Below are 23,006 nucleotides of genomic sequence, written 5' to 3'. Positions count from 1 at the left end.
TTTTTACAATCTGACAAACCTTATCATAAATAGCAGTAGTGAGCTGAATATAGATGTTCAGAACCAGCCCGGTGGTGATTACAGTGTTGAGCACCTTCTCCACGTCGGACTGCGAGGGCTGAATGGTGTTCGAGTATGGCACCATTATGCATAAGTACAGGATCATAAAGAAGTGAATGACATGCAACATGCGCATCTGAAATGACCAGAATCCGCTTAGTTATTTGCTACCTATTTAACGTAAAATCACGATATAATTATTATGTAGTCGCCTTATAATTCCTACTTCTTGTGAATCAAGAGTTGTACCTATAACATACAAAGACTATAACTAAGCTTCACTACATAGTATAAAACAAAGTCACTTCCTGATGTCTGGATGGATGTCTGTCCCTATGTATGATTAGATCTTTAAAACTACGCAACGGATTTTAATGCGGTTTTAATAGATAGAGTGATTCAAGAGGAAGGTTTATATGTATAATGTACATCAGCATCGCACCCGTGCGAAGCCGGGGCGGGTCGCTAGTATAAAATAAAATTGAAAATAAATCAGGAAAATTAAGAAACAAAATGGTAACGGTTTAATGGTAATTACTTTTCCACTTAAAGGCTAATTGTCGCTTACGAGAATCGATCGGTTAAGATTCAATGATTAATAATTATTCGATGGGTACTGAAATTATAGCTTGTAACTTACAAAATCAGTGTCAGGTTCTAAAATCCAAGGGAATGATGCCCTGAGACATATCCTCGGAGCCTTAATACTTGTCACTTTTGGGGACATCTGATACAGTTCTAGGAACTCCTCCGTAAATTTCGGCCGACGCACGTTATTAGCATCTAAGAAAGGGTTTAATACGTATGTTAACGAACTATTGAAGACACATTACCTTAATTTATATGACCACAAGTACCATAACATAACCTCCGCCGCCGTTGTACGCCGTTCAGTCGCCAAAATAGTGTTTAGTTTTTAAGTTTATGAAATATATAATATGTATGTTAGTCTATAAGGTATATGTAATATGGGCCTTGTTGCCTGAATCATATTAAAAATTAAATCTATATATGAATGCGTGTGTCCTGACTGACTGACTGGTTCATCAACGCAGAGCCGAAATTACAAAAGATAGAAAGTTGAAATTTGCACACCAGGTTACATTTATAATGAGATAAGAAGCTATTTTGAGAAATTCCATCCCTAAGGGGATTAAAAAAGGGGTGAAAGTTTGTATGGGGATCAAGTTTTATTTTAAGCTCCGAATTTGAAACTGCAAAAAGATATTTTATTAAAATACAAGAAAACTAATTTCAGCATTTTTGAAAATTCATCCCCTAAAGGGGTTAAAAGGGGATGAAAAATAGTATGGTGTCCAAGTTTTATTTTAGGCTAGGAATTTGAAACTTCGTAAAAAGGTATTTTGTTTAAATACGAGAAACAAATTTCAGCATTTTTAAAAATTCATCGCCTAAGGTGGTGAAAAAAGGGGTGAAAGTTTGTACCGGAAACGAAAATTTTTCCCAATGTAGGTCTTGAAACTTAAGTAAGAAAAACAATTTCAGATATGTAGAAAATTCATCCCCTAATAGGGTTAAAATGGGGTTGAAAGAATGTATCGGGAAATAAATCCACGAGAACGAAATCGTGGGCAACAGCTAATAAAAAATAACTCTTACCTCTGTAATACATGTGTGAATCGTCCACGAACGTAGGGTCTTCGTCTTCTATACCCGCTAAACGATTTTTGAGCACTTTCATTGGCCTGTACCGCGTCCTGATGTGTCTAGAATCATTTTCTTCATACGCCTCTATTGCCTCCTGAATACATATTGCAAGAAAATTAAGCTCGTCAGTTTTTCAAAAATAAGAAGTTTCGATTAGACGCGATTAAATCCTGTCGTTGTAAATAATAATAAGTAGTTTCTACTTTGTTAATTCGTTACGACATTTGTCAACTTAACCGATTTAACATACATTTACATTTAAATACTCAGAAAGAACCTTAAGGTATAACAAAGTAGAATGTATGTGATGTTCCATGCCTAAAGGGTCATTATGCGCATGGAGCACAAGGACTCTTTAGGCATAGAACGCTACATATTCGTAGTAGCAACCATGTGGTCCATGTGTGGCTTCGTAGCCACACATGGACCATGGACTGTTGTTGTTCATACAATGGAATTTACGCGATGTTCGGAAAAGGACTTAATGCAGCAGTGAACTAACTTGTTCTGATACGACTTTTATATTGTGTAATACTTGCTACTTATGTACTATAATCACACTGCTGTGGATCGGCACACCGCTCCAGTGTGTGAGGAAGACATCGCCATATACGTGCATAGAACTGTCTCGATCGCACACCAGATCAAAATCGATACCTCCTAATTATACTGAAGCAAGTGCAAAATCATGATTCTGGGAGAGCGGTTCAAAGGTAGAATAGAACGTAACTTCCTTATCTGTTAAAGTACTTCCATAAAATTTTGGTTTTTTTCTGGCGAAATCTCTTAGATTATGTCTATGATTATGATTACGATTTTTATCGCAGTTTATGACATAAGAGTCAGAGTACATAAAATGAAGTTAGATGCCAACATTATACGTCACTTTATTTCCAAAACTAATACAAATTTCAGCATGAAATTTCAGTGGAAGGTAAATATTGGTATTTTAATAATGAATAACTAAGTATGTAAAAAACGCAAAATCATAATTAAAATTGTCACTTGCCTCAGTATCCTTAGGAGGTATCGAAATGTGTTGACCGCCTTACTTGCTTTGTCCTAGCACTACGGAGCCGTAGTTCTATCTTGTCGCGAATTTCGTACAATAAAGCCGGCTGCTCGGACATAGCGCGCATGAAATCAGTTCGCCGCAACACCTAACAAATGACAATGAACCTTAAAAATTATGCACATGCAATGCTTCATATTAGTTTTAGTAAAATAAAATAGTGCTTTCGAAATATCGTTATGGTTATGAAATCAAAACATGAAATTGGCCATCATTAACAGAAGCCATTAATCGCCACGCCGAAGACGGCTTAAAGATTGAGTGCAGCAGCTATTTTAATGGTTATTCATAAAATGTTACCATCAATATTTATGTTACTACGTATAGTGTTTTAATTTGGTTTCCATTAAGCTCCAGCCATCGATCTAAAAGCTCTTTTACAATAACGTAAAGTTAATAAACGTAATAAGAGGTACCTATTGTGTAAGATGTCCCCTAATATTTATTTATTATGAATACATAGATTGACTTATATGACATATCGTATGCTGCCTGCAATACGCCTGTAAAGACGGGCCTTACGAACACTACGAAGTGGGCCAGTTCGTCGAATGGCGTTTGTGCACATTTTCGTTGTTGCGCATTTTCGCTCGGCATTATAAGAAAGGGCCTATCCTTACTTTTGAAATCTTTGCATACATAACTTAAACTAAAAACTATAATTGTACATACATACATACATAAATGTACATAAGTACATACATATATGCCTCGCAAGCGCTGCGCTGCCTTATAAACCTTGAGCTATTTCATCATTGGCGATAAATCGTAAAGAGGTTTTAAGAGAGATGTAACTATCATGAAACCTTATTTAAGGCGCCGTGAGTTCAGGTTCTTCTTTCATTCTCACCTGAGTGTGAGTGAGATGTCTGTACGTGCCCGAGATGACGGGTACCATTGTTTAGAATTGTTATTTTTAGTTAGTTTTAACATAATCAATCTAAATAAGAGCATGTCGGGCTATGCTCAGTGTAGGGTACCGTAGTTACCATTCGGTCAATATAAGCTAAACGGTGGCTATTAGTAAGTATCATCAAGCATAAGGGAGTACCTTCGCAGCGCTTTGTACGTCTTTATTAAATAGAGAAGACTTTTTGCAATAACTCAAACACGGCTGGACCGATCATGCTCGCCGTAGTTCGTAGTCGTAAGTATAAGTTTTTTCTTTCATATTTTTTGGACCCATACCTAGTTCAAAAGTTAGAGGGCACCCTTTTTTTTCTTTCGAAGCGATTATATCCGAAAATATTCACTTTATAAAAAAATGGTTGTTGGAGACCCTTAATATCCTTATTATTTTTGTAAGACCTATCCAACGATACCCCACATTATTGGGTTAAAGCGAAAAAATAAAATAAAATAAAAAAACATTTTGTACGGGAGGTCCTACCCTACAAAAATGTTTTTAGGGTTCCGTACCCAAAGGGTAAAAACGGAACCCTTTTACTAAGACTACGCTGTCCGTCTGTCCGTCCGTCTGTCTGTCTGTCACCAGGCTGTATCTCATGAACCGTGATAGCTAGACAGTTGAAATTTTCACAGATGATGTATTTCTGTTGCCGCTATAACAAAAAATACTAAAAACAGAATAATATAAATATTTAAATGGGGCTCCCATACAACAAACGTGATTTTTTTGCTGTTTTTTTCCGTAATGGTACGGAACCCTTCGTGCGCGAGTCCGACTCGCACTTATCCGGTTTTTTGTAGTTTGTGTCCCTATTGCCATCTTTTGCTGCATAATGTTCTATTTATGCTAATGTAGAATATATAACCACCAACATACAAATCCACGCGTACGAAGTCGCGGACAACAGCTAGTGTATCATAATTGATCGCTTAACGTCGTCGTCAATAGAACTTGCAAACTTGCTAAGCAAATATGACAGATTTGGTTAACGTTTGACACACAACCTAAAATTTTTACGAAGGTTATTTTCCCTGAAATAATATAATTAACATTAAATTTAACTTAAAATTTAAAATATTTAAGTATATAGAATGTTGATAAGGTCATGGTTGTCCTTTTAAAGAACGAGATTACGAGGTAATGAAGGTAAAATGGCTTGTTTACATTATTTGCAAGTTCTATTGACGAGGACTTTAACAAAACGGGGTAGGTATAAAGACTGTCGTCGCCCTTACGCTGAATCATAGAGTAACTTATACTAGAGCGGTATTGTCATAGTAAATTTTGTAACCCCAGTAAATTCACTGCCATCTGTCGACACACTTTAAAACTAAAAATGAAGATTTATAAAAATACGATAGAATGTATTTAAATATAGATAAATGTTTTTTTTTATTTGCATTAATTATTTTTATGATTTTGACCCATGTTCTTTCACTGATATGCGTTAAAATTGTTAAATAACAAACGAAACCGTCAACGCCATCTATACGACTGTAGGCCAAGCCAAAACTAGTAGCGCCCTCTGAACGAGAATCAAATTTTCTTGATTTTCGAAGCACGTTTTTTCCTTAGACTGTATCCATCTATTACGAAGTTATATCTATCTTTGCGCTGAATTGTGTCGCTTAACTTCTGTCAGATTATGCGATTTTGGTATTAAGAAAAGGTAATAGGGTAGATATATGAGAGGGTCGAAGAGATTTACCCGAGTCTGAAGTTAAGCGACACGATTCAGCGTAAGGGCGACGACAGTCTTTATACCTACCCCGTTTTTTTAAGATTTTTAAGATCTAACCTCAAAAGTAGTGGTAATTAACTTTTTCCTTGGAAATGCTAGGTTCCTATGATATCTAATATGTAAACGACACTAAAACTCAGATTTAATTTTGAAGTTATAAAATTTCTAATCTGAACGGACTATTGTAATAACCCGTTTCTGCTAATTTAGTTGAAAAGTTGAAAGCCTTATACTTGCCTGTAGCTCCACGTACGTAGCAGCTGTGACGGTAACTTTGGCCGGGATCGAGTAGAACAAACTCAGCTCTCCAAGAACCTGGGAAATCAAAAAACTTTTCAATCATAAATCGTCTTTGATTGCGTTATGCTTACTTAATGTTTTTGTTTTAAAATTGTATTGGAAAAGAAATGGGATGTTTTATTCAAGAAAATACTCGGATTAAACATTGTTCACTTTACTGAGACAACATCTCAATTTAGAGTTATTTTATAAAATAAATTAGAGATGTTTATAGTTGAACGGATATATCATGATTCTAGTATTATATACGAACTATACTTATATACTTTTCATTTCAAATACGAGGAAAGTAAAATACATGTGTTTTTTAAAAACATGACTAACTATATTTTTTATTAAGGGTACTTTTAATTAACCATTTAGGCAAAAGTATCGTTATTAATGGAATGGGAAGTTAAATATCACAATGGAAATTGTATAATAAATCCATTTAAAACCAAATTTCAATTGCTTATCGTAAAAAAATGCAACAAATCGTATTTGAAAAGTAAAGTTCTCTAGTGCAGAAAAGTATCATTTTCTGCACACTTTTTAGAACAAAATTACCCTCTTTCAGAGCATGATAAATAAAAACATAATATTATTATGTATATATGTATATGATTGTATATACTTGTACAGCCTTAGCATTAGGTTAGTAAGCCTGTCCGCCTTATAGGAGTAACTAACATTAGTGAGTTTGGTATGCTGAGCGGCCGATTGATTGTAACCATGGTGTGGTTTACTTTTAACTTATGCTATAGGTACATGGCTACGATAAGGGATGGGAACATTTCAAAATTCAAATACATACAGAAACTTATGCACACGCTGACATAGATAGGTATACAAAATTTTTCCATAGATCAGAGGCAATAATTAAGACGAAAGTGGAGGACTCGTGCGAAATCGCCTTTTCATACAAACGTAGTCCTCATTTTCCTCTCTGGAAATTATTACTTGTCTTATTGAAAATATTTTGACACCATTTTGTTGTACAGTCGCCATCAGATATATCGGAGCGGCCAAAGTGTTCACGTTATAATATTTTGTTAGAGTTTAACTATGAAATTTTTCGTGTAATCTAATTATTCTAAATTTAACCTTTATATATATATATATATATCTTTAAAAATAATATCCCGCGCACATATCAATGTGGTTCAGTAAGGGGGCGGACTGAAAATCAGCGCTGTGCGGTCAATTCCCGGTGAAGTGGTTGGGTGGTGAGCCCGCTCCTTTTGTCGCGCATGCCAATTTTTTATGTTATTTGTTTCCTGTCATTTCTCTTTTGTTGTGTGGCAATAAATGTTTTCTTATTCTTATTCTAATATCCAGAAAGTAAAATGGGGACTACGTTTGTATGGAGAAGCGGCCGTCCGCCTTCCTCTTAAGTATGAACTGTATTTACCGTCCCTTCCGTGAAGGCTATCATCGGGCTCTCATTGTCCTCGTCCGACAGCATCTCCACGACGCCCTTCTTCAAGCAAATCAACCCGTTTTTCACCACACCTTGGTTCCAGATATGCTGGCCAGCCATGAAGATCTCGTGGCGCATCAGCAGAGAAATCTGGCGCAAAAACGCCTCAGCTACAAGATAATGAAATGGAAATCTATCAAGATTAAAGTAAGCGGAATGTCACCTCGCTTATATATATATATATATGGAATATTTCATACTCCAAAATAGAACTAGCACAAAGTATTGTTACTACCACGTTCACCAGCAATATGATTAGACCTAGCCATTCAGATTAAGTACATGCATTTTGTAATAAATATGCTATTGATATTTTATTATTAATACTGCTAGCAAACATGTTATGCAGTCATATAAAATCACCAAGAGCAAGCATCGGTAGGCATTGCGTCTGGGGCAAGGGCGTCTGTTACTGGGTTGGGCAACACAATCTTGATCAAATAATTTATCGCCTAATGCTACTCGTAAAACAAGATGCTAGAAAGTCTTACGTGAATCTCGAAATATCAGAGTATCATGGAAGTGGGCTATGTTAATGTCATAAATTAGTTCCATCTGCAGCGGCAGCGGTAGCTTTTGAAGATGATCAGATGTCAAGACTCCATCTTTCATGCGCCAAAGCTGCATCTTGTATGTATAGGCGAGCTCGACCAGCGTTTGTGGAGCACCGGACTTTTGTAAGTAGTCTAACATGTGGTGGAACTGAAAGTAAATTTTATGTACATTAATTTTGTATTTAAGATATTGTGTATCATTGTATATTATTGTGTATGTGTGTGTGTGTTACTGGTGAATTTTTAATATGACTTGGAACTCCGGTAGCCGTTTAAGAAGTTAAATTTAATTCTCTGACGGTAGATGTCGCTTGGCGCCCCCATATGAAGGATATGGTGGAAATATTCGCTATCTTCGGGTAAGTGTCGGTAGCTCAGTTGGTAACTTGGTAGAGCGAGGGGCGCCCGAGACAGATTTTCCTTTTTTTTTTCTTTTTTTCTTAATTTTATTTTAATTCGTTATTTATACTTTCGCCATTTATTAAATAAATAAAATTATATATATATGTATATAAATGATAAATAATCATATGGCATTGTAATGCCATATGAACTGTAGTTACAGATTGAGGTTTGCACTCTTCAGATAAATTATAAAATGAACAAAGCTTTGTGTAGGTACTTTCATATAAACTTTCGTTTGTAAAAACAGCATAGAAAGAAGACCAATCGTGATATTTATGCGTAGGTAAATATTACTACGTCTAGCTATCTTGAGACTTAGTTCGTGTTACATTCCAATTTAGCATAACAAACAGCAATTTTTTACCAGAAGAAATGCTCAGCTCACGAAACCAAAGAATACATAATAACCTAGCCACGCGAACAAAAGCCAGTTATTCAATAAAAGTTACAATCGGAATACATGACTATTGTTCAACACCAATAAGATTTCTATAGAAACGTTAAACTTCTTTTAACTTTCTTGGGAGATGAAATTTTAAACATTCTTTGTAACTACCACGAACGCCTGATGTACACGTTCTGTAACATAGGTACCTAACATGCAATATAGGTAGATAATGTTTTTTCTGGAGGGTAATTTTATACAGGATGGAATTTTAATCACCAGCCATACTCTGCGTAGGGTGTTCTGCCTTTTCGCTGAAGTTTTATTGTCCGAATTTCACTTGCCAACTAACATTTCGCTGATGATTCACTTTGGCAACCAACATTCGACAAATTTCCATTATGATAGTGTTTTACTTGGTAGAATCATTGCTAAGTAGATTATTAAAATTTTATGACATTCCACATTAGGAATACATTTGACTCTCCAAATAATTCAATTAGCGAAATATTTATTAATACAATAACGACTAGTCATTTGACAGGGACACAGATAGGTGCGACGACGAGCGAAGCAAGGAGGAGCGTGTTAGGTGAACTGCGACCAACCTCAGAACCGATATTGTTTGCATTGTACGATGTTAAATTACAGAAATAAAACTTTTATGTTTTGTATTAGACTTACGAAGTCATTCTGCTACCTAAAACTTTGCGTTTTAAAAAGTGTATTTTTAGTTTGTTGGCCAAACATACAATTGCTAACTACGTACAAGGTTGGGAAATCAAACGAATTATTGTGTTGGTTGCCACTTCATCATTCAGCAAAATGAAATTATGCGAGTAATGGGTTGCGAAATGACATTCAGCAAAATAATTTTCGGCAATGATTTAGAGAAAAGTTGAAAATATTTTGACGTGGCGTACCATATAACAACGTGGTAAAAAAGTTGTTATTTACTGGAATTGTCGGGTACCCATACTTGGTACAATAACTTTCGAACTGAGATTAAGTATGTCAGCCTCACAATGAGCATGTCCATTCTTTGTGGAATATTATTACTTATTCTGTGATAAGACTGTATTTTCTGTCTAAATTAGTTATAAGAATAACTTACTTGGTCGACGAACAGCAGACGGCGGCTATTTACCACAACCAAATCCCAAGTGAGCTTTCCAATGAAACGATAGCGCACGATACAGTGTCCCATTATCATCATGGCTGATGTCAGCCACATTTCCAAGGGGAACTATATAAAAATAAATAAGTACCAACATGATGTTACATTTAAGTACCAACATTTATGTGCTATCTTTCCTCCTATATATTTAATTTGTTAATATAATGATTCCGGATCAAATTAAATACCTTATTTATTATTTATTTCGTAACATTCTATTTTGTGGAATCATCCAGGTAATGATCTATCTGCCTAATTTCATCTAAATTTATGTAAAACATATGTATGTAAAGTGTTGGACTACCGGTCGACCTTACCTAGTAGTAGGAAGTCCTTCAGTCTAGTAGTAGTCATTATGATTATGACTAAATTAAATTTGAAATATACTTACAACAGGAAAAGAATCGCCAAATATGACATTTAAAAGACGACAGGCACAGTAATAGAAGCAAGCCATATAACTGTGAAACAAATAAAACATAATTTTATTATAAGTATTTCATTGTGGTAATGTGGCAACATGTACCAGTCATCTGCAATATAGTGTTATTATTCGAAGGCCGCAAAAAATATGTGACCCGCTCTTATGGCTCTACAAATAGATCGTATCAGATATTTTTGCGGCCTTCGTTGTGTAACATATTATTGCAGGTGACAATCACATGCGCCACTTACTACAGTCAGTATCAAATAGATAGTAACAGGTAACAGCCAAAGTGGTCAAATACCTTTCACTAGACTTATATTGACCGGGATATAGACCGTGATTACCTGTATTATTTGTGAGCTCCCGATATTTCGACGCAGTTACATGCATCATGTTCACGGGTGACTGAAGATAGCGGGTGGGTGTCAAAGTTGTGTAGACAGCGCTCTGTCTACCCTCATTCTTGCGCGTCGGCTGCGTTCATATTCAACGTTACCAACGGTCGCATTCACACTTGTTGGTCCGGTCGCGTTCACACTCGTTGGTCTGTCCAAACACACTACACTCACGGTGTCACTCACGTGTTTGATTCGGATATCACTGGTTTTTTACACAAACAAATCACAGGATTCCACACATTTGACAGTTTAAACCCATCTTCACGATTGAAATTTTTGTATTTGTGAATTTCAACGGCTTCTCTTACCAATCTTGGTATATAGTGGCGTTCTGTCGAAATGACCTTGGGACTATGCAACTCGATCCAGTGATCACGGTCTATATCCCGGTCAATATAAGTCTAGTGAAACTAACCGTGAATCATTCAAAACTCTGACACACCTTTGTTATATAATAGGTATAAATAAGGATGTGTTACGGTACCTAATGCTTACTGTACAGTGAAAATCTATATGAAAGTCGCTAGTGTCATATTATTGTCACTGACAAGATATGAAGCGGCACAGAAATGACACTCCTTGACTGTATTTGTCGTATACGTACATAATCCCTAGATCATCAGAATTCTTACTATTAAAGTGATAGGGACCTAGGCAGATAGTATGTGTGTTCCTTCTTGAAACAACCGAAAAGTTTGAATTGATTGAGGTTAAACGCGCAAAACAGATGGCGCTGCAATCATTTAAAAAACATATCAGCCAAATCCAAAGAAATATAACCCGTAACCGGCTTTAGTTTAATTCCAACAGTTGGAACCTCTAAAATATGTGAGGTTTTAACCTTATTTTGCGATCTTTTGGTATTACGCACCACATAATATCATTTATATTAAACTCACTTATGAAATAAAACTATGAAAACGGATTATATCGCATATATTGAATTTATAATAAATCCCGACGTCTCGAACTCTTTACAGTGTTCGTGGTCAACGGGTGACTGAGGAAAAACTACAAAGTGCAAAAATACCCACAAACTAAAAATAATGAACCATCATAAACTATAAACTTTAAGGCTAGTTGTACATTCAAACTCACTTGTTAAACCTTAGCTGGTCAGCTCCGACTTGCGGCGGATATCCCAGGTTGTAATGTTTAGATGAATCAAATGTCACTTTGTGAACGTAGTACCAAACGCATGTCGCACCATGCAAGAACAGCACTATCAATACGAAATGTTGGGAGAGCAAAACCAGTCGCCTCGACCTGTGCATCTGCAACAGTAACAGTCTTTTTTTTTAATTGACAACAGTTTGGTCGACATAGTGACCAAGCGACTGCTTTTTTTATGAGAAGATTGGTGACGTGGCCGAAAACAGTAACAGCCTGTTTACCGTGTTTACACATGGATCCGAGGTTAAACATTTGCTACTTGAGTTTTATATTGCATTGTGGCAAATGTATGTACAGTCGCCATCAGATATATCGGAGCGGCCAAGGTGCTCACAAACATCTGAACACGCCTCTATTGTCAAGGCGCTAGGTGCGTGTTCAGATATTTTTGAGCACCTCGGCCGCTCCGATATATCTGATGGCGACTGTACTCGCACTGGATTTGTTAGCCGTTGGTCCAATACCTACGCAGTTCGTCCAAATCGCATTTCGTCTATTCGTCTACTATGCAGTTCGTTCATAATATGATGCGTCTATTTTGCGATTCGTCAATACGCAGATCGTCCATTTCGCGATTCATCATCACGGAGTTCTCGTATGGCGAAACGCGGATCCGCGTACGAGGAAACTACATATTTGAAGCAATACTAGCGGCACACGTGGTTAAGCGATTTGTCTATTGTGGTAACGGCACCAATCATGAGACATTTAGGAGCAAATTTAGAGTAGGTATTTTTGGAATCATTATGAACCACATAGACCGTGACTAATTTCAATGACCACTAGCGTCCCGGGTCATAACTCGTAAAGTGGTTAAGGGAGTATTTCCTACGCGATACCGCCGCCTGCGGACGATTTTATTTATTCGCAATAGCATATCATTTGACCGAGTTTCAGTTAGGACGCGATAACCGAAAAAAATGTATTTTCCATATTTATGAGATCAGCTGACGGTCTTTTCACCGCGTTACTACCGGCGTACCGGCTAACGATTTTGTAATCATAATAAGCATATAAGCTATCATCTGGGTTATTTTTAATAATGAAGTGAACGGAGCTGCAGCTGACGTTCACGAGGGTTTATTATACATCATCCTATATCACATTACGAGTTATCGCCCGGGACGCGTTAACAGACGAAATTAGCGCCTAGCCCGCTGCTATTAATGGAATTTTTTACTTTCGTATTTTTTACTTAATTTATTTAAAATATAAATACTAAAAATAGATACTTACATACTCGTTAACTTGCAAAAAGAATATGAGCAGCCTGTATATACGGCCGATACAAAACCAACAGCTCGTGGTGGCCAAGTAGCGGTAGTTCACACTATTTTGAACTAAAAGAAACAAATAAGTATATACCTACTGTTAGTGACCATTCAATTTAACGAAATGCCTTTCAAATAGTGGCAATGAATTTTGTTGAATATGCATAAAATATTAAGTGGACAAAAATATGCCTCAAAACAAATAGTACCTAGGTATATAATCGTTTGTTAGAACTTATGTCATTGTTGTTCTAAAAAGTGTGCAGAAAGTGATACGTTTCTGCACTAGTAGAGCATTTTAGTTTCCAAGTACAATTTTTTTCATTTTTTTTTTTACGATTAGTAATTGAAATTTGGTTTTGAATGGATTTGTTATACAATTTCCTTTAAAATGTATACTTAGTCATGTTTTAAAAAAAACACGTGTAGTAGTAGAGTGTTCACCTCGGGGAAAGGCATCATTTTGCATTTCATCCCTTGGTTAACAATTTACTATACCTACAACAAGTACATTTACGATAGACGGGCATAGTTCAATGTACTTACATATCAAGCGCAATGGTATAAGACTGACCACATCGTAGAGTAGTAATAAGTTACTTCTCCTGTAAACTCTTATATGAAGTCTAGCCAAAGTCCAAAAAGCGTGTAACATATATACAAAGACATCCGCCGCGAAAATCAAATCGCAAATCGTAGTATCTAGCAAGTAGATATTAGAGAACTCGGTATTAATCAAGTAATATTCAGTCATTAGAAGGATAATATACTGGTATATATTCGTCACTTGTACAAGAACCTGTAATGATGAAAATTTAATTAAATAGCGCTTTATGAGATTTTATGATATGATAAGATTGATAAGAGATTGATTGAGATTGATTGATTGAAACTCGCCACTCCGCGCGTTATCGCTGCTCAATGCACTCCTGACATCAGCACCAGAGTGCGACTTGTTTGCGTGGAGATGGGCGAATGCGTGCCAGGAGTGTCTGAGGTTTTGTGAGATGAAGGATGATAGGCTTTCCAGGACTTGCATTTGACTTAATATGACTAATATTGTCTTCGGTTACCGCGATAGTTACTCATGAAATAAAACTATGAAAACGGATTATATCGCGTATATTGAATTTATAATACATCCCGACGTTTCGAACCCTTTACAGCGTTCGTGGTCAACGGGTGACTGAGGAAAAATGACAAAGTGCAAAAAATACCCACATACTAAAATAATGAACAATCATAGACTATAAACTTTAAGGCTGGTTGTACATGCAAAATCGGTTCATAAGGCTAGTTATACACTACAATTATTTTCAAGTAAAGATATATATATATATAAGCGATTAAAAAAAAGCATATATATTAATATGACTATCTGTATTTTACTTTGTATATATTTGTATTTGTAACTTGTATACCTGTAACTAGTTTAATTATTCGGTGTATTGGCATATGCTGTGATGCCATGTAAATATATTTAAATTAAATAAATAAATAAATTAAAAATAAGTTTATGTGAAACCCGAGAAATGTGCCAATTTTAACCCCATCAAGCGCAACTTCAAATATGCAGTCGCGTGCGATAACATATGCTAATAGGGGGTCTGATTGGCGCAGATGCGTCTCCGCAGTAATTAGTAGGAACTTTTGCGCACTGTACCGATTGCACTACGCAAAGTCAGAGCAGTACCCGTACCACGAGTCACTGACAGTGTCAACACTGACATAAACGCTAACGTCTACGTACCTAATTTATTTTTATACATCATCTCTCTACGTCAATACGAGCGAGGTGCATATAAAGTAAGTTACGTAGTCGTTAGCGTATATGTCGGTGTGGACACAGTCAGTGACTCGTGGTAATGGTACTTGTCTTAATCAAGGTTTGTAAAACACATGACCTGCCACCACATTAGCCAGGGTAAAAGGATGACAGCCATGGTGAAGCGGTGCAGACGCCCCTCGAAGAACCTCTGTCCTCGGAGCCCCAGCTTGTCCAGCTTGCTCTGGTCATGGTGGATATTGACGTGGCTCGACCTGACTGTTATGTCGGTATTGGTTGTTCTGTAAAAAAAGTTATCGATGAGTTCTGGTGCTCCCATATTACAACACAAGATAGTATTGATAGTGTTTTATTACGTTGTCCCTGTCACACAATGTTATATATTATTATATAACATTTTATAACAGCCAATGTGGGAGCACCATTCGGTCAAACAAAAATGCGCAATTTTAGAAGCAATATCCATATTTTAACTAAGCTTTTGTGCAAAAATTGTAAGAAATTTTTAAGGTGCGCTTTATTTAGACCTATGTTCGTGATTTTTTTCTATCGAGCGGAAGTCAATAAATCAGGTTTCGAATAGATGAAGTTTCTAGACAAAGGCCTCAAGATTTCTTTTCATATTTATTGGGAACTAAAAAAGTACTACGATATTTCAAAAATTCTGCTGGCTAAACCTACTGCACCTTAACTTCCAGCAACTAAACTCTAATTGAGAGTCTTCATTAAAAAAAGCCTGAATAATAATCGAACCATCTATTTGAAAGCTACTCCCGAACAAAAACTTATTTTTATGTCTCAAGTCTCAACCTTATTTTAGCTTTAATTATTTTTTAATAAATACATAAAAGTAATTCCTATTTGAAAATGAGAATGGAAGTATACTTTACCGATATCATTTAATTGAGTTTACGTTAAGACTATTAATACCGCGAGCAACACACAGCGGGCAATGTATAAAATGCGGCTATTATTATTGTTAACATTGAATATTAATTAAACAAATTCCAAATGCAATACAATTACTAACCCGATGGTCCCCAGGGAAGGTTCACTAAGACTTCTCAACATATTTATTAAATTACCCTTTACACACTTATAGTAATAGTTGCAGCCATGATGGTTTCATAACCATCTAGTATTTGATCAAAACCTTTAGTTCAGTAAATGCTTATACAATATGTTTATTTTATGGCAGTTTAAATGTAAACGCTACACGTCAGGTTGAAATGAGTCATTTTAGAAAATATCAATCTACAAAATTGATTAGTACTTAAAGGTATGTACGTACACGATGTCAATAAGTACATCACCACATTCAAAGTAGTTGGTTGAGCATTTTCTGTTTGCATGCTCAAATTGCTCAAAGTATCACAATGGTTGTCATTTATTGTAGTTTTAATACTCATTTGATATCGTGCTGCGCAAAATATACAAGAAAAACGCATATGCGAGCTATTTAATAAGCCTACAAAACTGAAATAGTAGATTGTTAAGGGGTGCATAGTGCAAGGTTATTTGGGCAAGAATTAAATTAGAAATCATTTTTTTAAAGGAGACTGCATACTTGCGTAGTGCCTATTAATTTATCGACACACTATACACTTACGGACGGAGAGGGGTTAAAAATAGAAATGATTATAGGTTCTGGAAGTAAAAAACCTCAGGAACGAAAATAGTAAAAATATGAAAAGGATTTAAAGAAAATCATATGCAATGCCAGTGTTACAGTCGTATTACTTGAATTTATACTCTATTGAAATAGAGTCTAGAAATCGTGATTTTATTTTTAGTTTTAGAGTTGTTGTTCTTATTGTTCTTATTCTCACTCGTAACTTATTTATTAATAATTTATCTTAATTGTTTTTTTTTATATGACAGGATAGGAAAGGAACTTGTCGAATGTCTCCTGTACATTCGCGTGCAAAAAGACACCCAAAGGGTCCATTATAAGAGAAATCGAATACAGTTTTATGTTTCATCTGGGCTGTACCACTAAGCAGCCGAAATGAAATGCCATATTTGGGCGGATATTGAAATTTTACTGCGCTCGGCTCACGAGAGCGTCGGTCGTAAAGCGTGCAAAACGGACGAGGGCGCAGGCCCTCGGCACACTGGGATATCATAATTAATATATTGAAAATATAACTTCTCCTCTATACATGATTCTTCTATGTACATGATTCTTAGACAGAAAAATCAATTACAACATTTTTTTATTGCAATCGTTTATGATGCGTATTAAGGTTTTAAATTTTTTCCTGGTGCAGAAATGGATATTATTCAAACCGAAAAATATTTCCAATTAAATAAATGTACCATACTTAGTTCTAACAATGATCATAAGCCCTTGTCATCGCTATTGTTCGTTTATAGTAAATCAATTGTCATACTAGCAGTATCTCGGATGTCCGACATTCAATATCCCGTGCTATAATTGTGGCGCTACTGTGTTGCCTGCTGTCTAAGTTGTAAAACCACCCAGTGTATTTGCGCCGCGCCGCGCGCGGTGCTAAACTAAAAAATATCCCCAAGTGCCTCCTAACAGTACATCATGAACCCACCTTGTCATCGCTTCAGTCCGTACGTTTTTAGTAGATCAGCTGCCGCATTAGCCACATTCGAGTGTCTTCTGCGAAAATCTTGGCGCTGGGGCTGCCGGCTTTTCAAGGCATAAGACCACCCCGTGTAAACGCTTCCTTAGCGTGTGCGACGGCCGACGAGCGTGGTGCTAAACTGGAGAATATCCTCAATGGGATGAAAGTGCAAAACTCCTAGCAGAGTGAGCGTCATAAACCTCCCTAGTCATCGCTTCGTTCCGTTTGTTTATAATGGGTTATCAGCCACGTTAGCCGCATTCAATACTCGAGAATCGCCTGCTAAAATCTTGATGCTGCTGTGTTTCCGGCTGTCGAACTCCTAAGACCGCTCAGTGTAAACGCGTCCTTCCGTGTACGACGGACGGCGAGCGCGGTGCTAAACTGAAAAATATCCCCAATGAGGTGAAAGTAGCAGTGAGCGTCATAAACCCCCCTTGTCATCACTCCGATCGGTTCGCAAAATGGTGCACTGAAATATTCCGTCCGGACTGTCCGCGTACTTCATGAAAATTGTATATTCAATAATTACAATAATTTACTTCAATTTATTGGGTTTGAAATATTACATTTTGCCTTTTGTTAGTAATTTGATAATAAAATACTGCAAAATCTCTTATCTAAATAATCAGGCCTGTTCTGATTTTAATAATATTAGAATATGAATTCAGTTCAGTTTTTTTTAATTACATTCTGCCCAGTGGGAAAATTTAGCCGGTGTCAAGGTATTGAGAGTAAATTATAAGATGATTATTATACGGTTAGTAATAAGATAGTGTACGCTGTACGGTAAAGAGCTTGTAAAAGTGATAGCTGGACTTTACAAATACGGGTATTTCTGCAAATAAATCACTTTATAAAAGCCTCGAGCCCACTACCTATCTGGTTATAAATATTCAATAAAGTCTCGTAGGCACGCGGGCTACCGGGTGTTGACTCCAGAATGGTAGTTAAATGCTTTCCAAGAGTAATTTTTTATTATCCGTGCACTTCCACATTAGTTTACTGCATAATAAGATTAATAAGCTAGGTACATCAAATTCACGTTCGAGAATAAAGCCACTAGCAAAACGTGTACGCAGCTTCACGCTGTAGTAACGAAAGAATAATTCATATTCAGGAGGGTGGAGGGAGGCCATCCACTTTGCATAGGTAGGTAGTTATTTTGGTGAAACCCGTGCACCCAGCTCTCATGTAATTAAGAGATTAAAGATCAGCGGGTAACGTGGAGCGAGCTCGAACAGCTTTTTACAAAAAAATCAACATGGCGTGGCGTGTATAACCGTTGAAGCATATTTTTTACATGAATTGTTTTGCTCTAGTTTATAAGTGAGAGAGGTTTTGATTGGATTTGTTTATTTATGCGTATCCGATGGGAAAAGTTTTTCTCGTTATAGTGATTTAATGGAATATTATAGGAACGAAGTTTTGAGGGTGAAATATACTCGTATTGTAATAGTTGTTGTTTGGAATGTAATTAATAAGTAGTTGCATATTCTTCGTTGATTGAATAATAATAGTTAATAGTTGCCTGGGAACCCTATAAATTGATTAAATAATAATTTATTTAATACTGAATGATATACAGGATGTCCTTAGCCATTGGACAAACCCTGAAATCCCACGTAGGGTTCCTTCTCAGGAATGCTCTAACGTTAATATTTTTTTTATTAGAAGTAAAGATAAAAAAATAAATTTTCAAATAAAAGTTATTTCCAATAATCGACAACAAAAAGAAATATACTGTATTAATAATTGGCAGTGCTTTTGTCAATTTGTTCGAAAATGTGCGACACTGATAACAAAGTCAGAATCTTTTTAGTATCATAAATAAAAAAGATAATCAAAAAGCTCGAAGAAGGTTTCATACCATTTATTATCTCAGGAGCTACTAACACATACAGGATGCTCCAAAGTAAAAAATCGTAATTTGTTAATTTATTCGTAACCACCGGTTGTTATGATACTTTGTATACTGATTCTAAATACCCTAATACATATATGTACATTTCGGCTGTGTCCAATGGCTAGGGACACCCTGTATATGAATGAAAAGTGACATCCTGTATATGAATGATAATACTATTATGAATGAAACAAGTAAAAACTTAACATGTAAAATGGAGTTAGAGGATTTTTGGCTACAATAAGAAAGCGCGCCGCCGCGACACGTCGCAGTGCTTGACAGTAGCAACAGTATCCTGAGTGTGATAGCGGGTAGGCTCGATAGTCGCTATGCAGCACTGGTCGAACCTGCATCGTTCCCTAGCTACGTATGTAATGTACATATCTAGTAAGAGTAGTACATTAAGTAATAATTAATTGTATCTAACATTGTTTTAAGTTCCTGCATGTACATGTTCGACTAACCTGTTATGGATTTCTGTGGTCCGAAATAAATGTTTGATTGTTTTTGATTGTTTTAGATTGTTTTATATTATATCACTTCAATGGTAAACAAGCATACTTCTCATCTTATGGTAAACGGTTACTGTAGTCTATACCCGCAACTCCAGGTGTCATCACATAGCATTACCATAGAGTAACTGATACTAGAACGTTACTGTCATAGTAAATTTTGTAACCCCAGTAAATTCACTGCCATCTTTTTTTTTTTTTTTTTTTTTTATACCACGTCGGTGGCAATCAAGCATACGGCCCGCCTGATGGTAAGCAGTTACCGTAGCCTATGAACGCCTGCAACACCAGAGATATTACACGCGCGTTGCCGACCCTTTCTGTCGACACACTTTAAAACTAAAAATGAAGATTTATAAAAATACGATAGAATGTATTTAAATATAGATAAATGATTTTTTTTATTTGCATTGATTATTTTTTATGATTTTGACCCATGTTCTTTCACTGATATGCGTTAAAATTGTTAAATAACAAACGAAACCGTCAACGCCATCTATACGACTGTAGGCCAAAACTAGTAGCGCCCTCTGAACGAGAATCAAATTTTCTTGATTTTCGAGGCACGTTTTTTCCTTAGACTGTATCCATCTATTACGGAGTTATATCTATCTTTGGCATTACCAATAATTTAAAATCCCGTACACTCCTTTTTTAAAGAACCCCATACTTTAGTCCCTCGAGGAAACCTCAACAGTAGGTATTCTCAATATTCTCATGTACAGTCGCCATCAGATATATCGGAGCGGCCTAGGTGCTCAAAAATATCTGAACACGCCTCTATTGTCAGGGCGTTAGGGTGCGTGTTCAGATATTGTGACCACCTCGGCCGCTCCGATATATCTGATGGCGACTGTAGAATTCCCAGTCGCTTTGTTATATTTTTATGCTGTCCTAACAATGCGGGTATGTTGTTATTATCGTTTGCAACACTGAAAAACAACATGTTATACAATATCGAGGATCACAAACAGGAACAATATCAATGCAGAGCAAAAAGTTTCAGGCAAAAGGTGTTACATGTGCGTGCATGTGAGATGCCTACAAATGTGTGTGTGATGCCAAAGCACTCGTCAGAGGCATACGTGTATTGAAATCGTCGAATATTGAACCGTTCTTAAGGGGCCCACTGATTACCAGTCCGCCGGACGATATCGGCCTGTCTGTTGTTCGGAACTGTCAAATTTTTGTTCTAACTGACAGGCTAATATCGTCCGGCGGACTGATAATCAGTGGGCCCCTTTAGGGCGCTTATGGTGTGATGAAGTGAAGCCGATATGTTCGGCTAGCAAACTTTAGGTATACAATCGGGTAAAAATGTCACTAGTTTGGGCTTAGTAATATTATATGGGCACACTTAACTATATATATGCAATATAATATATAAGTCACATGACCATTTTAAGTTCAGTAAATACCTATGTATTAGGTAACTCGTTCGATAATAGACCTAGCTAGACGATCTCCTCAGACACTTTGTATTAAAACCACTCGTGTCAAATTTAGGCTGGTTCATCATCTCCATGATCAGTTGATGCTCATGTAAATAATAATACAATGCAAATAAAAAACTTTTTCACTTCTCATGCTCGTAAAGTTCGACTTTAAGTCGTGCGTAGACTACAAAAAGTTGCATATTATGTTCTAGAGCATAAAGTAGAATTATCTATTACGACCCTTATTGACTTAGCAATAAAGTCCAAAATCTGCCATATAAACTGCCAGCCCTGCCGGCGCGCCCCCGACTGGCGCGCTCCCGACACAACCGAGTACAGTTTTCTTTAGTTTTGAATAATAGTCATACTTGTTATGAACAAAATGCTGCACTTCATGATAAAAGCAAGCCGCTTTGCACAGTGATAGTAGGGACCAAACTGAGTGATTTGACCCGCAGCAGCGCAAGTTTCACCCCTTAGGAACAGAGATGGCGGCACTTCTTTAAAAAATATTTCAAAAAATTCTACAAACAACCAATGAACCGATTTAAATATTTAATATCTCAAATGAAAGCTCATTATATACATTACTTTCAAAAAAATACTCAAAAAATATATACTGAATACTTTCGACAAAAAACGGCATCTTAAGTTTTTTTTTTACTCGATTGATAGTTTTTACTTGATTTCTCAAAAAAAATGTACAGAACATGAATAGTTTAATGCATGTGTATATTACTGAATAAATAACAAGTTTTATAAAAAAAAACCAACACCGATACCTCTCATACTTCATGAAATATGAAAGTTTGAATGTGAGTGTAAATTTCTTCAAAATATATTTCAAAAAATTCTACAAGCTAAACTATTTGACCGATTTCAATGTTTAATATCTCAAATAAAAAATCATTATATACATTACTTATAAAAAAAAATACTCAAAAAATATATTTCAAAAAATTCTACAAGCTAAACTATTTGACCGATTTCAATGTTTAATATCTCAAATAAAAAATCATTATATACATTACTTATAAAAAAAATACTCAAAAAACATATACTGAATACTTTTGGCAAAAAACGGCATCTTAAGTTTTTTTTTCTTACTCGATTGATAGTTTTTACTTGATTTCTTAAAAAAAATATGGAACATGAATAGTTTAATAAATATATATTTATATATATAGTACTAAGTATATATAAAATATTACAAAAAAAAACCGACACCGATACCTTTCATTATTCACGAAATATTTAAGTTCAATTATGCACGCTCTGACAAATAAATTTATTCAAAAGAAATCTTCAACCGCAGTAACTGCACTGATTTTAATATAAAATGTGTCATATGAAAAGAAATCACCCAATTCACTTTAATAAATTAAATAAAAACTGAATAAAGTTTTTTCCTGGTGCTGAATTACAAAAAAAATATAACAAATCTAAAATTAGAAATTATTTTTATTTAAAGTGACTACATTTCGCTGCCCCAATATTACAGGGTTCTATGTAACATTTTCAAGATAGTTGAAATTCGACTTAATGTCACTATGATAAAGTTCAAATTTCAGTTCGTTCAAAGTGAAACATAGAACCCTGTAATATTGGGGCAGCGATTTGTAAACAAGAAACTTAAATGTCTTCTTCGGGTTCACCGGTGGATGTAGAACTGAAAAAGAAAAGTCGTTTTGAAGTACTAGTACCATTCCAATACTACAAAATCACCGATCATACAGAACTGGTTGCTGTAGATTACTGTTGAATTGTTT

The 23,006-nt window shown here is 35.8% G+C and overlaps 1 protein-coding gene across 1 annotated transcript in view; it reads right to left on the bottom strand.

Annotated features, from left to right (window-relative positions):
• Window positions 1-15,919, bottom strand: part of LOC134744250 (uncharacterized) — a 48,444-nt gene extending 32,525 nt beyond the window's left edge. The window contains exons 1-14 of the mRNA XM_063677999.1: window positions 15,817-15,919; window positions 14,905-15,067; window positions 13,547-13,799; window positions 12,966-13,069; window positions 11,655-11,830; window positions 10,123-10,192; window positions 9,669-9,800; window positions 7,702-7,912; window positions 7,142-7,320; window positions 5,689-5,766; window positions 2,781-2,888; window positions 1,681-1,822; window positions 701-843; window positions 20-196 (exon numbers count right to left, since the gene is read on the bottom strand). Coding sequence (XP_063534069.1) covers window positions 20-196; window positions 701-843; window positions 1,681-1,822; window positions 2,781-2,888; window positions 5,689-5,766; window positions 7,142-7,320; window positions 7,702-7,912; window positions 9,669-9,800; window positions 10,123-10,192; window positions 11,655-11,830; window positions 12,966-13,069; window positions 13,547-13,799; window positions 14,905-15,067; window positions 15,817-15,857 — 1,977 coding nt within the window. The 5' untranslated portion in view covers window positions 15,858-15,919. The remainder of the gene's footprint in view (window positions 1-19; window positions 197-700; window positions 844-1,680; window positions 1,823-2,780; window positions 2,889-5,688; window positions 5,767-7,141; window positions 7,321-7,701; window positions 7,913-9,668; window positions 9,801-10,122; window positions 10,193-11,654; window positions 11,831-12,965; window positions 13,070-13,546; window positions 13,800-14,904; window positions 15,068-15,816) is intronic.
• Between the last annotated feature and the right edge of the window lie 7,087 nt (window positions 15,920-23,006).

Source organism: Cydia strobilella, chromosome 9 (genome assembly GCF_947568885.1).
Source record: "Cydia strobilella chromosome 9, ilCydStro3.1, whole genome shotgun sequence".
Classification (NCBI taxonomy): domain Eukaryota; kingdom Metazoa; phylum Arthropoda; class Insecta; order Lepidoptera; family Tortricidae; genus Cydia; species Cydia strobilella.
The sequence above is the reverse complement of the archived record's forward strand: the minus strand, read 5'-3'. Positions and strand labels throughout refer to the sequence as shown.